This window comes from Gopherus flavomarginatus, chromosome 1 (genome assembly GCF_025201925.1).
Source record: "Gopherus flavomarginatus isolate rGopFla2 chromosome 1, rGopFla2.mat.asm, whole genome shotgun sequence".
NCBI lineage: Eukaryota > Metazoa > Chordata > Testudines > Testudinidae > Gopherus > Gopherus flavomarginatus.
In genome coordinates, this window is record NC_066617.1 from 172,125,933 (window position 1) to 172,141,020 (window position 15,088).

The window sequence follows — 15,088 nt, forward strand, 5'->3', positions numbered from 1 at the left end:
AATTAACTGGTAATACTGTGTCTGGAACTCTGACCATTTTCTGATATGTGGTTGGTGCTATGCTTTAAAAGCAGGGCAATTATATTTCTGTAATAATCCATATATTTTACATTTCATTTTTCCAAGACAATATAGTCATTTTATGCACAGCTCAAAAAAACTTCAGGACTAATTTAGTCTGCTAGCAAAAATACTAAAAACAGTAAGTAAATTTGTATGCATATATATATATATATATACACACATATATATCATTTTAACTAATGTCTCTATATACTTGGTATTTTTATTTATTTGCAGAATATTCCCTTGAACAACCAGTTAAGCATCTTTATAATTAACTTACTAGGGGTCATGCCGCATCCATCATCCAAAAAGCACAACATAAATCCCCCTTGGAGCTTGTCATTATCCACTGAAAAAAAGAGAAATACTTGTTTGAAATACCTGTGGAACCAAATTTGCTGGTTAGGGAGATTGTGATCTAACAAGCCCTCTATTCACATCCCACACACGATTGTAATAATCTTTGTACAAAATATGTCTTGTGAGGTATCATATGAAAACTAATAACTGACTGATCATTAATATTCCTATGTGCTGTATGTATGCAGCGTGTATTAAGAGTTATGGATGTATGCCGGAATTATGGCATGTCAGGAGGTGTCGGTAAACAGGTGTGCCCCAGAAAAAGGAATATATATTTGATTATCTGACTAGTCTGATTGTCACGCAAAGACGATGAAGGTCCATTTTTATGTTTTAGGTAGACAAATTTATTAAGATAACAAGTGGGGGAAGAAAAAGCATGGTGCTTCCTTTGCTGCCAGACTCCATGTTGCCTTCCTCACAACCTGAATAAACTTTACATTGAGGGGTAACCCTCAGAAGAAATCATTTCAAATGTTTACTGGTATATAAAGCCATAGGGGTCTGAATCTCAAGTGAGAAGTGATTGAATCAACTGACTGTATATAATATTACTGTGGTATAAAAACATATAGAGTGAGGTCTTCTCTGAAAGCTAATGACACACTAGTAACATCATGGTGAAATAGGGAAATATGGATACTTCTTAAAATTATTATTTAAAGTCTGTGGCCAAACAGGAAAGAAGGCAGCTATTACCTGTATCCTATGTAAATTAAGTATGATGGGATCAAAATACTGGATGCCCCACTTCCATACAGGAAATGAAGGCCACAGGAAAGAAAAAATAGTGTGAGGTCCTCCTGCCTCTTGAAACAATAACTCAGCTTAAGCAAGGACAGAAGCCATCTTTGGCATCCATCACTACACAGACAAGGGAACAGAGTGCTTACTAGCTGAGAAAGATTCAGGGGGAGTTAGAAGTCTCTGGAAACTGAATATAGGTGAGAAGCTATCTTCAACAAAGGTTGTACCTTGCTAGGTTAAGATTTGGATGTTTAGATGCATGTTTTCACTTTTATTTGCTCGTAACCCTCTAACTTTATTCCTTTCACTTGACATCACTTAACTCATGCCCTACTGTTAACTCAGTCCTATGTTTAAAGGAAAGGGTATAATTACCTCAGTTCAGTTTATAAACTGTTGTGTGCTGTTGTGTCTTTAGAGGAACGAACAAACCTTATTTCTCTGAACTATCCAGAAAAGGTGTGGACATTATAGAGTACATGGTCTCAGGAAAACTCAGGACTGGGAGTATGCTGGGGTCACCTCGCTGGCTGTGACCAAGGCTGATGGAAGCCAGAATGAGGTATTGCTGAGGTCAAAGCTGCTGAATCAGGGCTGTCTACCACATGGACACTCAGGGTGTGACCTGCACACTTGTAGGCTGCTTGTGAGCATCTCAGCTAGGAGCTATATTAGCAAAGCATTGTAAGGCACAGGGTTGCAGGACAAGTGGTGACACAGCCCCTCACTGGTCTGGATTGCCCTTTGATCCCTGTAACTGATACCCAAAGCTCACACAAGTCATTTTTCAGCGAAGAAGAGAAACAATAAAATGACAAACCATTGTTTTACTATACTTCTAATTTTCTGTAATCTAAACCCAGTGGTTTGTAAGTATTAAGACATTTTGTGTGTGTGTTTTAAGTTCTGCAAAAAAGCAACTTGTCAGGACACCGCTTTCCAACCTGACTTAGCTAAAGAAAGAGAGCTGTGCAAGTCTTGATGTCTGTTCAATATCTCAGCTGGAGGTCTCAGAAGCATGTGAAGTGAATGATGCAACTTGAAAAACAGGTAGAAACAAGGGGTAGAAACCAGCATGAGACATCTCAGCATCTCATAAGGGAAGCTATATGGTGGGAATCTGGCTAGTCTAAAACTCAGTGGGGCAAAGGGATTAGGCCAGCTCTACTCCAGCTTTCAGTAGGATTAGCTGGCCAAACAATACAAATGTCAGTGAGAGTTCAGCTTTGCAAAACAGATGTTTCACCAGAATAAAAAATGAGAAAAAAAGAGAGGAGAAACAGTGAATTTTTTTTAGTTACTTATATATCTCCACTGAACAGACCTGCTGAAAATACTAAAACCTGATTTTATAAGAAAGCTGAAATACTTCTGCATTCCTTTGTTCATTGATACTGCCAACAATACTCTTAAGCATGCAGAAGCATTATACATTCTGTACCCCAGCCACTGAAAGAAATAGTTAAAGATAGTTAAACAAGCCTCCTGAAAGACAAGATCCATTTATTTGTGGGATGATTTCCCAAGGGAAATGGAAACCCCATCATCTGATATTTCCAAAGCCAAATTTTCAACTACCATGATAGCGTGCAGGCAGACACCTGCAACTGAGGAATCAGATGCAGACCAATGCCTTCTTGATAAGCCTCTTGCTGACAACTGGCATCACCCCCTTTAACTATTTTTACGGCACTTACCAGTAAATATGTCAAGTCTGGTGGCTCCTGCATCTCTGAAAACAAGAGTACAAAATTACCTTCCTCTGCCCACAGAGAGAAAAAAAAAAAAAAAAAAGAGAATACATATGACTAACAAAGCTGTACCAATTCTTCACCAGGCTCATATGCTTGTATGTTTCCTCATCCCCTACCTTTCTTCTGTTTTGTCTTTAGATTGTAAGCCCTTACAGGGAAAGGTGGTCCCTTTTCTATATGTGTATAGCACCCTTTGGTTATACCAACACCACACAATGAGTCATTTGGACAACAATAACAAGCCCTCTACTAAGAGTTGCTGCTGAAGTATCTGAAATGTTACAGTAATCCATTACACTTAAATATTTATCTCATACTACAGTGTGGTAACTTTGTAGAGGATATCATGTTACTGGCACTCAGTGTCTGTAGACTTAAAATTACTAATTTGCAGTCAAGTAAATTATATCCATTTGAAACTGTAAATAAAAGTTAGAGTCCAAGCGGAGAAAAGTCACTTTCTCCTTTAGAGCCCAATCCTGCATTCTTTGCCTACCCAAATCTTTTGCCTCCAATGAAGCTGAAGTAATATAAGGAATCCAGAACTATGCCCTTACTTACCCGCAAAGTTCCAGGAGCAGGTTGTTGGATTTCCCCTACAACAGTAGATAGCACCACTAACACCTAAAGCAGAGGAGATAGCTGTGTCCCCTCTAGGTTACCATGTAAGATTGCAATGCTACTGACTGTTCCAAGAGAAACAAAGATCCCCAAACTCAAGCCTTGGCAAAAAGTTTTGGATTTCACCTCTAATAAGTCATCAACAGGACTGAGACAAAATCATTCCACAAAGAGATGTAATTTTAACTTCAAAGCCATTTATATCCATTTGTAGCAAGCTACAGGGATGCCGAAGGGCCCACAACTGATGAAAATGGCCAAGAGCAACGATTCTTACGATTCTTACGTGTCCTTCTCAAGCTTTATAGAATTCAGCTGCCTTTCAAAGGAAAAATGCCTGAAGCAAGGACTTAATGCAATATTTGTTTACTACAACCCTCCAGGAGACACAATGCATTATCCAAGCCATTCAGATCACATACATATTGGAGAAAGCTGTCAGATCAGCAGCTATGGTTGATACCAACAGAGACAATAAAAGGATTAAGAATTAACAAGTTTTAGAATGGAAGCTCTTTCAGAAGAAATGAAGCCAAGAGTACTAGTAAGGCGTGGGGAAGATCAGGAAGCTTAAACAAGTCAGGGACAGTGAAGAAAAAAGCAATTGAATGTTCCTGATGCTTATATGCAACAATCATGATTCTCATATTACTATCTGTGATTTGTTTCAAACCCAAACACTCCAGTGAAGGTAGGTCAGAGACTCAGAGCACCAGGTAATAGGAATCTTGGTGACATAAGGTCTAGCACAGAAAAGAAGGCATGATCCGAAGATCGAGTGCCTTAAATATTGATAGTTTGTCACTCACCTACTTCTATTAACACCTCAGAGCTACTGATCTGGAAGAAATTCCACATTTCAGACCAAAATGGTTAATAAAGGATTTGAGAGAGTGATAGTTTGGCATCAAACATCCATTTCCTGTCAAAGTTACCTCCTCTTATCTGATCCTTTAATGAAGTGATATAGCTGAATTTGTCACAAATCTTTCCACAGCATCTCACTGATGGCAGAGAGAAGATTCAGATTTCACTGCTGGGTCATGTAGGAGAATTATGCCAGTAACTTTACAGGGATCAGAAGTCTGCAGCAGCAAAGGAAAGAGACAAATATTGGCCCAATAACTTTTCTGTACTCTTCCCAGGGCTGCCCAGAGTATTCAGGGAGCCTCGGGCAGGGCCTGGTCTTCAGCGGCAATTCAGCAGCAGGTCCCTCTTGGAGGGAAGGACCTGCTGACGAATGCAGCCAAAGAATGAAGCGGCAGTGGTAGAGCTACTTAAGTGCCGCCGATCGCGGCTTTTCCCCCTCCGCCTCCCGTCGTGAAGAGCCCGCCACCGAAAATCTGGAGCAGTTTGCAGGGCCCCTGCAGGGCCCAGGGTGTGGGGCAAATTGCCCCACTTGGCCCCCCCCCAGTGGCCCTGACTCTTCCCAATATCCAGGTGAAATCCCTCTTTAATTGCTTCACTATTATTAGCAACTGTCCCACACATAATCTTCAAGAGACTAGATGTAATGCAAAATATCCATGGAAAATTAGTTTTTCCACAGGTACAGGGGAACTTGGTTAATCCTTTAACTCACATGCAAAATAAAATGGTCACCTCTCTCTATTTACTAGGAAGTATTTAATAGAGAGTTCCTAAAGCTTCATATTACTAAAAATACTAGAAACATTTATTAAAATGCCATGGAGAAGCATAAAGAACTAAAACTTACCTACACTAGTCATGTCAAGCATATTTTGTGATGAGTCATTCCTTGCTTGTCATGTACCTATATCTAATGACTATCTGGCAAAATTCATTCATCAGAAATATCTCTCTCAAACTTTCATTTTAACTAGCAAAATTCTATTGCACAGGTTGAAAGAACATGTCAAGATTTTGCTGCCAGCCAAGATTTTTCTTGATACTTGAAGAGTTATTCTTACTGGATTCCGCTTAATGAGTCTAACCAGGCAGCTATCTTTTCTATTTTTAAAATGTTTCATAACAGAAACAGGGTCTGACATTCTAGTTCTTGCCACTTGAACTTGGAGATAATAGGAAAACTGTGCATTGAAAACTGGTAGTAGTTAAACCGGTAACACACTGAAGACCTACCATTACCCTGGGAGTTATTTTATTTTTAGCTATACTCAAAGTTACTAAGTTAAAGGAAAGTTTAAAAATTCAATTTCTCCATGTTTGAGCATTGTGGCACAAACTACAAAAACCAGCTTTGCATTATGAAATACTTTCCCAGTTAGTGAGTCACACACAGTGTGACTAATCATTTTGCATACTTGAAAAAATTAGACCTATTTTAAACAACTAAACTCTTAAAATGAAGCTGTATGTGTGCACAATAAAAATGTTTTAGTTAGTTGATACTTTGGGGTCCCTGCAGCTAGCAAACTACAGCCAATCACAAGTGTCTCCTCAGAGTGTGTTGGACAGCCGTTTCCAAGACCTGAGCCCAGTCAACATCAACTAGTAGATGTGTCCTAGGGGTTAGGGTATACTGGAAACACTCTGTATTATAAGGGAGAGCACGAAGTAAGGTAAAGAAAAAGGGGAACAGGTACAAAGAAAGCAGATGAATGGGTACAGAATAAAGGGGGCTTCTCATGCGTCAATTTACTATTAACCACACTGGGTTTGTCTACACTTGAAATGCTGCAGCTATGCCGCTGTCGTGCTTCAGTGTAGACACTCACTGCAGTGATGGGAGAGGTTCTCCCATCAGTCTACTTAATCCACCGCCCCATGGGGTTATAGCTAGTTCAACAGGCGAATTCTTCCATCAAGCCTAGCACAGTCTACACTAGGGGTTAAGCCGGTTAACTACATCACTCAAGGCATGGGTTTTTCACCCCCTTGAACAATACAGCTGTCAATTTAACTTTAGAGTATAGGCCTGGCCTCAGCATATGTAACACTACCCCAGCATTAACCCACTTGAGAGAGAACATGTATGCAGTGAGGCCTATACAACAGGCCTACAGCCAAATCCTCCTTAAGACACCTAAGTCTGAACTTCTTTTTGTCACCTTATATGCAGTCTTTGCACCCAAGCCTTCAAACATGGAGCACAGCATTTGCTACCGTGAATAGTAAGTATCACACTTAGTTTGCAGAATCAGATCTTTTATGGTTACATTCAATCATTAAAGTTACCATGATTTGCTAGTGAGACACACTGTAGGCCTGATATTTGAGGGACCAGCCCTACGGAATGCTCAGTGACCTCAATTCCAGTGAGGGCGCCCGGCCTCTCAGAATCAGTGCTTTAAAATGCTTCACAACTTCAATTAATGAAGAACAATTAAAACTGAAGTAGGACAAGTACTGTTTCACTGAGATCATGTCCCATGGTACACTTGTATATAATTTAGGCCGTGTCTATGTTACAGCATTGACACGAGGAGGCTATGCTGAGATAGACAAACTAGCAAAATATTTGTAGTGCAGACAAGGTGTCAAGCAATCCTGAAAATTACTTTATCACTTCCACCTGTGGAAACATTTCCCCACCTCTCACTGGCAGAGTCAGCCTTGCGAAACATTTAAACTCATAAATAAAAGAACTTGGGTCCTACAAGTATAATATTTACCGGGCGTTGTCAATCAGTTCAGCAATCGCTCCAAAGAGAAAGTTGTGAGTGGTGCTAAAATAAAGGTAAAAGTTGGTTAAAACCTACAAGCAATTGGTAATACCAAATCAAATATCTGTGTATTATGGAATCTACATCAGAAATATGTCCAGTTCCTGACACTGAAACACATGAAATTGTATGAAAGCAGCTTTTAATTTAAGATTCAAATACACACATACTATTGTGAAGGTTAGTGGTAAAGATGTCTAAAAAATGAGTTTGCAGGCAGAATATGCTGGTCACTCTGCATTTTAACCTGTTATGTATATTGCATTCTCTAATTATGTCGGTTACACATCAGAACATTTTCACTACCCTAGTGGTGAAGCAGTTAAAAGGGCTTGATTTCTGCTACGATATAAGCCAAAAAAAATTGTACACTATTGATTTTTTTTGAAGTTGGTAGAAAAAGCTAATTTCATTTTGTGGCACTGGCAAGTAGCAATACAAACTCCCTGTGACGCTATGACCTATTAAGAACTATATAGACATCAATATTCTTGACCGTAGTTCTGATCTCACAACAGTGTAACTCCATTCCCAGTGTGTTTACTCTCTATTTACCATTCTAATGAGATTTAAAATCAGGCCATATCTCCCCAAGAAGGATTCAATTTCAGATTTTCAGATAGTTCAAGGTCAGAACAGATCACTACATCATCGACATCAGTGAATTTCAACCTATGGTCTGCAGACCCCTGGGGGGCACAGACGATGTCTAAGATTTCCAAAGGAGTCCACATCTTCATTCAAAAGTTTTTAGGGGCCCACCAATGAATAAAGAGTAAAAACACTGAACTAGGCTTACTTCCTGTACATCACAGGCCATTAAATTACACCAGACACCCTACACTAAGCCCAATAACTTTAGTTAAACTAAGCACTTCTGTCCTCAGGCATCTAAACTGTTGTGTGCCACCAGCAGAGAACAGGAGAGGCTGAGGTGCTACCAATGCCAAAGAGCTCTGCAATACCAAGGAACTGATTAGGTGAGTTATGTCTATATGATCCCAACAGCAATCTATTCCCTTGCTGCAGAGGACGGTCCTTACCAATATGACCCAGGAGAAACCCTTCCTTAGCCCATATGTAGCAATCAGCCAGACCCTGATCACGTGATCAAGATCCACCAGCCAGATATCAAATTCAGAGGATTCTTTGTACCAACTCAGGAGCGTTAGACCCATTAGGTCCTACATCCAGCTGTGGCCAATCTGTGGTGCTTCTGACACCTCTCCTGCCCCAAAAATGCATCTGGGCAATTGTGCATCCGGGGATAAAAACTTGCAAATAAGGATCAATTCATCCTGCATTCAGCAACAGCAGGTGATTTAAGGTACAGGAGCTGGAGGATGGGAGACAGATTGACTCAAATGCAGGTGGCATTCTCCACAGAATTAGGGATTTAGCTCAACTGTGTTAAATACAACTGTGCTTTAAGTCACACCAACAGCTGATAATGCCCACTGCTGCCTGCAAGAATACTAATGGTGCTCTAGTTATGGAACTTGTCAAATTTTTCATTTTAACACTGTATTTTCAAGTTTTATTATAGGGAGATATAAAGAGACACATTATAGACTAAAGCTTGTCCTCAAAATCCTATACTCTCAATGAAGAATTTTTGGCAGAGCATTATTCTAACATTAAAAGAACATCTGCAATTCCAGTATTGTTTGTTTGTACATATCAAATTTCTGAGCTACAAAAATGAAATAGGACAGCAACACAGGACCTTGAGAGAGGGTTTAAACTCTGCTCTTTTAAGTAAGGAACAATATCCTTCAATTCCCACCCAAAAGATTATTTAAGTGGTAATAAAAATCATTACTTCTTGTCCTAACTAAACTACTTTTACTTTGCACACATACTCCAGCAATTGTGCAGCCACACCAGTGCAAGCAGCAACATAAGTGGTAGACTAGACAGAGACCAAGCCCTTTCAGAAAGAGAGTTTTTTAAGCCACCCAAGCACTATGTACAACAGTGCTTATGTCATTGTTGGCACAAAAGTGGGAAAAATGTGTGTAGCATTTTCTAGTGCAGATGCAGCCTGGGACTCCAACAACCACAGCCTTTTTTTTTGCCACAGGCCACTGTTACCTAACTCATTCAAGGGAGCATCAGAATAGATTAGCTGCCAGTGTGTAAAACTGTTGCCTAAGTCTCAGCAAGATTAGAAGACAATAGTTAAGACAACAGCAGCCAGTGTACACTAGTTTGTGACCTGTGCTGATCCAGTCTCCTGCAGGCAGCTGCGATGGCTGCTCCTGCCACTAGAGCTGCAGTGGTGGTGCAAGCATAGGAGACAAAATACACAGGAGAAGAAAGCACATCAGATAGGAACACATCATAGGCTTCTTAACATTTGCCAGATTTCTTCAACTTTTCATGCAGGAAGACCAGCTAACTTTTCTTCCCCAAAACCAACTTTTATTGAACTCAGGAAGCTACAGTCAAATGGACTGAGCACAGATGTGGGAGTCAGAGGGGTATAGTTCTGTTCCTAATTTAGCTACCAAATTGATGTATGTCCCTTGGACACGTCACTCAATCCAAATTACCTTAAATGCTTGCTATTTTGGGGTGCTTAGATGCTGGCAATTCCCCTTGCCTTCAGTTGCTGATGCTCACTGCTTCAGGAAAAGAACAAAGCCGTACTCTGGGGCAGAAAATTAAGTACCCAGAAGTAGCAAATGTTTTGGAAAATATATGCTTTAACCCCTGTGCCTCAGTTTTCCTACCTGAGAAATGGCATACCTACCCTTTTAAAGCTCTTTGAGAGCTACAGATGCAAGCGCTTTAGAAGCAGTCATTGTTACAGACTGAGTGGAGACAGCAGAGGTTTATTTTAAAAGACATTCCCTATGTCAGGGGAAGGGGCGGCTCTGGCCATTTCGCCGCCCCAAGCACGGCGGCACGCCGCAGGGGGCGCTCTGCCAGTCGCCGGTCCCGTGGCTTCGGTAGACCTCCTGCAGACGTGCCTGCGGAGGGTCCGCTGGTCCCACGGCTCCGGTGGAACCTCCTGCAGGCGTGTCTGCGGATGCTCCACCAAAGCCGCAGGACCAGCGGACCCTCCGGAGGCACGCCTGCAGGAGGTCCACTGGAGTCACCTGCTGCCCTTCCGGTGACCGGCAGAGCGCCCCCCGAGGCATGCCGCCCCAAGCACGCACTTGGCGTGCTTGGGCCTGGAGCCGCCCCTGGTCAGTGGTCCCCAAGGTGGTGCCCACGGGCGCCATAGCACCCGCCGGGGCATTTATGTGCACCCACCTAGTGCCCAGCAGGGGAGAGAAGCCACAGCCCTGCACCTGCCAGGGACAGAGAACTCCAGGGCCCGCAGGCTGCAGGGGCCGGTGTTCTCTGTCCCTGGCAGGCGCAGGGCTGCGGCTTTTCTCCAGTTTCTCCGAGGCTGCGGGCGCCAGTGTTCTCTGTCCCTGGCAGGCACGTGGCTCGCCTAGTGCCCAGCATGGGAGAGAAGCCGGGATCCCGCACTTGCTGGGGACAGAGTACTCCAGGCCTGCAGGCTGCGGGCGTTCTCTGTCCCTGGCAGACGCGGGGCTGTGGCTTCTCTCCGGCTTCTCTGGGGGTGCAGGCTGCAGGCGATGGTGTTCTCTGTCCCTGGCAGGCGCGGGGCTGCAGCTTTTCTCCAGTTTCTCTGGGGCTGCGAGCGCCAGTGTTCTCTGTCCCCGGCAGGCACATGGCCCGCCTAGTGCCCAGCAGGGGAGAGAAGCCACAGCCCAGCGCCTGCTGAGGACAGAGAACTCCAGGGCCCACAGGCTGCAGGCGCCGGTGTTCTCTGTCACTGGCAGATGCGGGGCTGCGACTTCTCTCCGGCTTCCCCGAGGCTGCAGGCTGCGGGCACCAGCGTTCTCTGTCCCTGGCAGGCGCTGGGCCGACACTTTTCTCCGGCTTTGAAGCCACGGCCCCGACCCTGCCAGGGGCAGAGAACTCCGGGGCTGCAGGCTTCATTCTATGTTAAAATAAGAATAATAAATATATTTGGACTAGCAGTTCAACAGTGTTTTACTTTTTTAAAACAAATAAGATGAAAACTGTTTATTATATTTATTTTGTAAAAACTCGTTAATTTTTCTTACAGGTAGATAAAAAAGAGCAAATTCACACGGTAAGGTGAAAGAGTAATTGCTGAATAATTTAATTAATATCTTTTACACGTAAAATTACCCTTTTTATCTTATGGATTCATATATTATGTAATATTAAATATAACGTTTTTCATATTATTTAATGTACAAATACAAAATAAGCCTTGAAAAATTGTTGGCGCCCGCCACACCCTTCTGAAAACATGAATGTGCCACTGGCCACAAAAAGGTTGGGGACCACTGCCCTATGTTGTTGAAAGGGAATTGCCAGCACTTGAGTAGGAACTGGTTTTACAACAGATGGAAAGTTCCCCTTGCAAAGTGAGCTGGAGAGTGTGGCCGGAGGGGGAGTGGGGTGGGTTTAGAATTATCCTTCTAAAGAGAACAGACCATTTACTTGGGGGAACCCGGAGTGTATGACTCAGCAGCCCGAGCACACACCGAGAGGGTACAGCCTTTTCCGCTGCCTGACCTGTAAGCACCGGGCATGCACCCCCCGCGCTACCCAGGGGCTCATGCCTTCTGCCACTGCTGCTGCCCCCCAACACACCAGCGCCGCGGGCTTCCCACCCGCAGTGCCCCAGGCTGCTGTGACTGGCGGGGGGCACCAGGCACAGCGGGAGCCGGACACGCTCCGCGCCCGCCCGGAAGAGCCACTCACGAGTTGGCGTGGAGATAGTCCAGCCTCAGCTCCGCCCTGCGCAGAGCCCTGTAGCGCCCGGCAGAGGCCATCGCCGCCGCCGCCGCCTGAGCCACCGCGGGTGGGGCCAGCCGCCGCCCCCTAGCGGCCGCACGGGGCTGGGACCAGGCGCTCGCGGCGGCCCCTGGCGGCGGCAGCGCGCAACGGAACCGCAACGCCTGAGCGGAGGCGAAGGGAGCTGAAGGTTGTGCTCCAAGTCACCCCTCCCCTGCAAGCCAGAGCCTGGCCAATGCAACAGGAAAGGGGAAATCCCCTACTAAAGGGAGGGGGCAGAGCTGAACTCCACTCACACGCGTAGGGACAGAGGGGGAGCTAATACGGGGCAGGGGATGACCTAGGCCCCTTATGAGCACCTACAGAGCTCCCACAGCACCCACTGCCTCAGGCCCTTGCATCCGCCGAGCCACTCAGAACCACTCAGCATCCTGCATGTCCCATCTCTCTCAGACACCCACCAGCCTGCCTCCTGCAGCCCCAGACATCCCTCTCCCCTTAGTCTCCTTGCATCCCAGAACCCATCAGCTCTCCTTGGGCATTGATCACCCCTGGCACCATGCACCAGAGCCCCTGGAACCATGCATAACAGTCTCCTACACAAAGCCTCTTGTCCATCCCTCAGTCCCGCACCACTCATAATGCTTTCACAGAGCCCCCTTTTCAGCCCCACTCGCAGTTAATCTAGAACGTTTAAGCCTTAAATCCTGTCACAGTATATTTAAAAGGGGGAATTGTTTGCAGTAGAACAGTCAGAATTGCCCTTTTGAATAAAAGGACCTATCTTTTCATCCATGCAGAAGGACTCTGCATTCCTTTTATTTAACATTTGGTTTTAATGTTTTTAAAATGCCAATGAACTGAAACAGTAGATTTCCTAAGGTTTATCACGTCTATCAAAGTAATTTTTCTTTTTAGCTTTTATATTTTTTGGATTTCTATTTCAAATGGCACGTTATAACAACATTCAAAAGTTTGGCATTTAAAACAGACTCCACTATAATTTGAATAAAACCAATATTGCAGTATGACCCGGAATTCTTATGTAGTTCATATGTTAACCATGTGTTCCAAAAAATAAGATAAAGAAACAAGGAGAGAGGAAGTCTTTCATTAAAATGTGCCAACAATTCTGTGAAGCTTTACCAAATATCAAAACATTGTAATCCAATGCATTTAAGTTTGTTGTCGATTATACTTCTGCTGTTTACGCAAATATGAAGAGAATGCTCCTGTCGAAGTGAGTGACTTCAATAGCAGTGGAGTCAGGCATAAAACCTAGAGAGCAGCATGGAAGTGGGGTTTCTTTGTACCAAGTGATGATGGCGACCAACAGAAAACAAATCACCAAGTTGACCAAACTCTGATAATACAGGCTATGGAGCTGCTAAGCAATTTTTTTTGCACCATGGGGACTTATCATGGCAATTGGCAATGCTGTTCAAGTATATTATGTCATTGACAAAAGGAGACATATTACACAAATGTTCACATGGGGCTGGAGAGCAAGCCTGCCCTACACTTACCCCACAGTGGAAGCTCCTGTCCTGTGGGGATGGGCTCAGCTCCTCGCTCTGCTCATTGTGACATGGCACATGGGGTCATATGGCACTGTGACGCCATATGCCATGTTGCAATGCCACTCACTCAAATTTGGCCCATGGAAGGGCAGCCACACCACACCTGAAAGGTGCTGTGACCCCATGCACCAGTTTGCAATGCCCAGAGTGGGAAGTTGGGTCCAACTCCATGGGACAGGAGCCGCTGCTGAGGGATAAGTGCAGGGCAGAATTCATTCTCCAGCCCACCACCAGTCTCTCTCAGTGCTTAGCCATGCACAGAGCACAGCATATAAGATTTCTGCCCCAGGGATCTTACAATCTTGTGATCAGAAGTGAACAGACACACGTGAAGGGCAGCTGACGGTTACACCCCCACCCCTTCACCTCATTTGGAGAGGATTCATAAAAGTCAAAAATGCTGTGGGCACAGAAGAGGAAGCTCAAGGCATGGAGTGATATACTCCATAAGGTGTTATACAGCAAGAACTTTGAGTTGTGGTTTAGTGAGTGGAGGGCTATTGGCAAAAAACACAAGACTCCTGCTGCCAATGACTTCAGTGTTTTTTAAATTGCTTTGAAGATCAAAATTGCTACTATAATACATATAAAACCCCAAGGATTACTAATGCACTTAATGTCAAGAACTTGTCTCACTTGAAATTCTATTTCTAGTCCAACTTGGAGCAAGTCTAATTGACAAGATGCAAAAAAAATTCTGCCAGCACCCAACAATACATCCAGTGCTAAGGCTTTCAAAGTTAACACCATTTCAGTCAATCTGTTGTTAGTAATGTTGGGAATTTTGTTAACAGGTTTCCCTGGTGTAGACAAGGGATTTGAAGTGGAATTTGAAGATTCCAAGTGGAATCTACAGGTATCTCCAAGTTCAGGGCAGGATTCTGCAAAGTGCTGCAAAATTGGCACCAAATCCCCGATTGGTGTCAACATGCCCTTTTAAATCAGAGTCAAAGCAACACCCAACTTCAGCTGTGCAGGAGGGCACACAACAAGTCGCAAGATCAAGCTCTCAAAACAAATTTTAAAAAAGAGTGGGTAACTCTAATGTTGCTGTAGTATGCCGAGAGCCCCACAATGTGGATTTGTATTTTATTCTCTTCTTGTACAATTTGATATTGGACCCTATTTATCTGAATGCTTAAACAATGGTTGGAAATGTGGGTTTGTTGAAAAAAGTGAAAATAAATCAAACAGGTCATAAGTGTGGAGCATTTATTGGGATTGCATATACCTGACCAGGCCAAATGGCTATTGATTTTCCCGTTAAGGAGGCGCTCCAACTCTTCAATTCACAGCAGCAGAATCTGAACATGAACACAAAAGATAACATTAATTTTCATTTGGAAGATGGGTTAGAATCAAACATTCATTTTCATAGTTATGGGTCATGTTTTCCAAACATGCTCAGTAACTTGAGGTGTTTCAAATTTTCAATGCCCAAATGGGAACATCTTAAAAGTGCCAAAATTTAGGGGGTGAAGTGGCCACCCCAAGCAGGCTCTATAAAGAGTCAAGTTTT

General features: G+C 43.6%; 1 protein-coding gene across 1 annotated transcript in view; it reads right to left on the reverse strand.

Moving 5' to 3' along the window:
• Positions 1–12,041, reverse strand: part of MORC1 (MORC family CW-type zinc finger 1) — a 109,439-nt gene extending 97,398 nt beyond the window's left edge. Inside the window, exons 1-4 of the mRNA XM_050962804.1 lie at positions 11,957–12,041; positions 7,148–7,201; positions 2,874–2,908; positions 347–415 (exon numbers count right to left, since the gene is read on the reverse strand). Of these exons, the coding sequence (XP_050818761.1) occupies positions 347–415; positions 2,874–2,908; positions 7,148–7,201; positions 11,957–12,027 (229 nt within the window). The 5' untranslated portion in view covers positions 12,028–12,041. The remainder of the gene's footprint in view (positions 1–346; positions 416–2,873; positions 2,909–7,147; positions 7,202–11,956) is intronic.
• Positions 12,042–15,088: the final 3,047 nt, after the last annotated feature.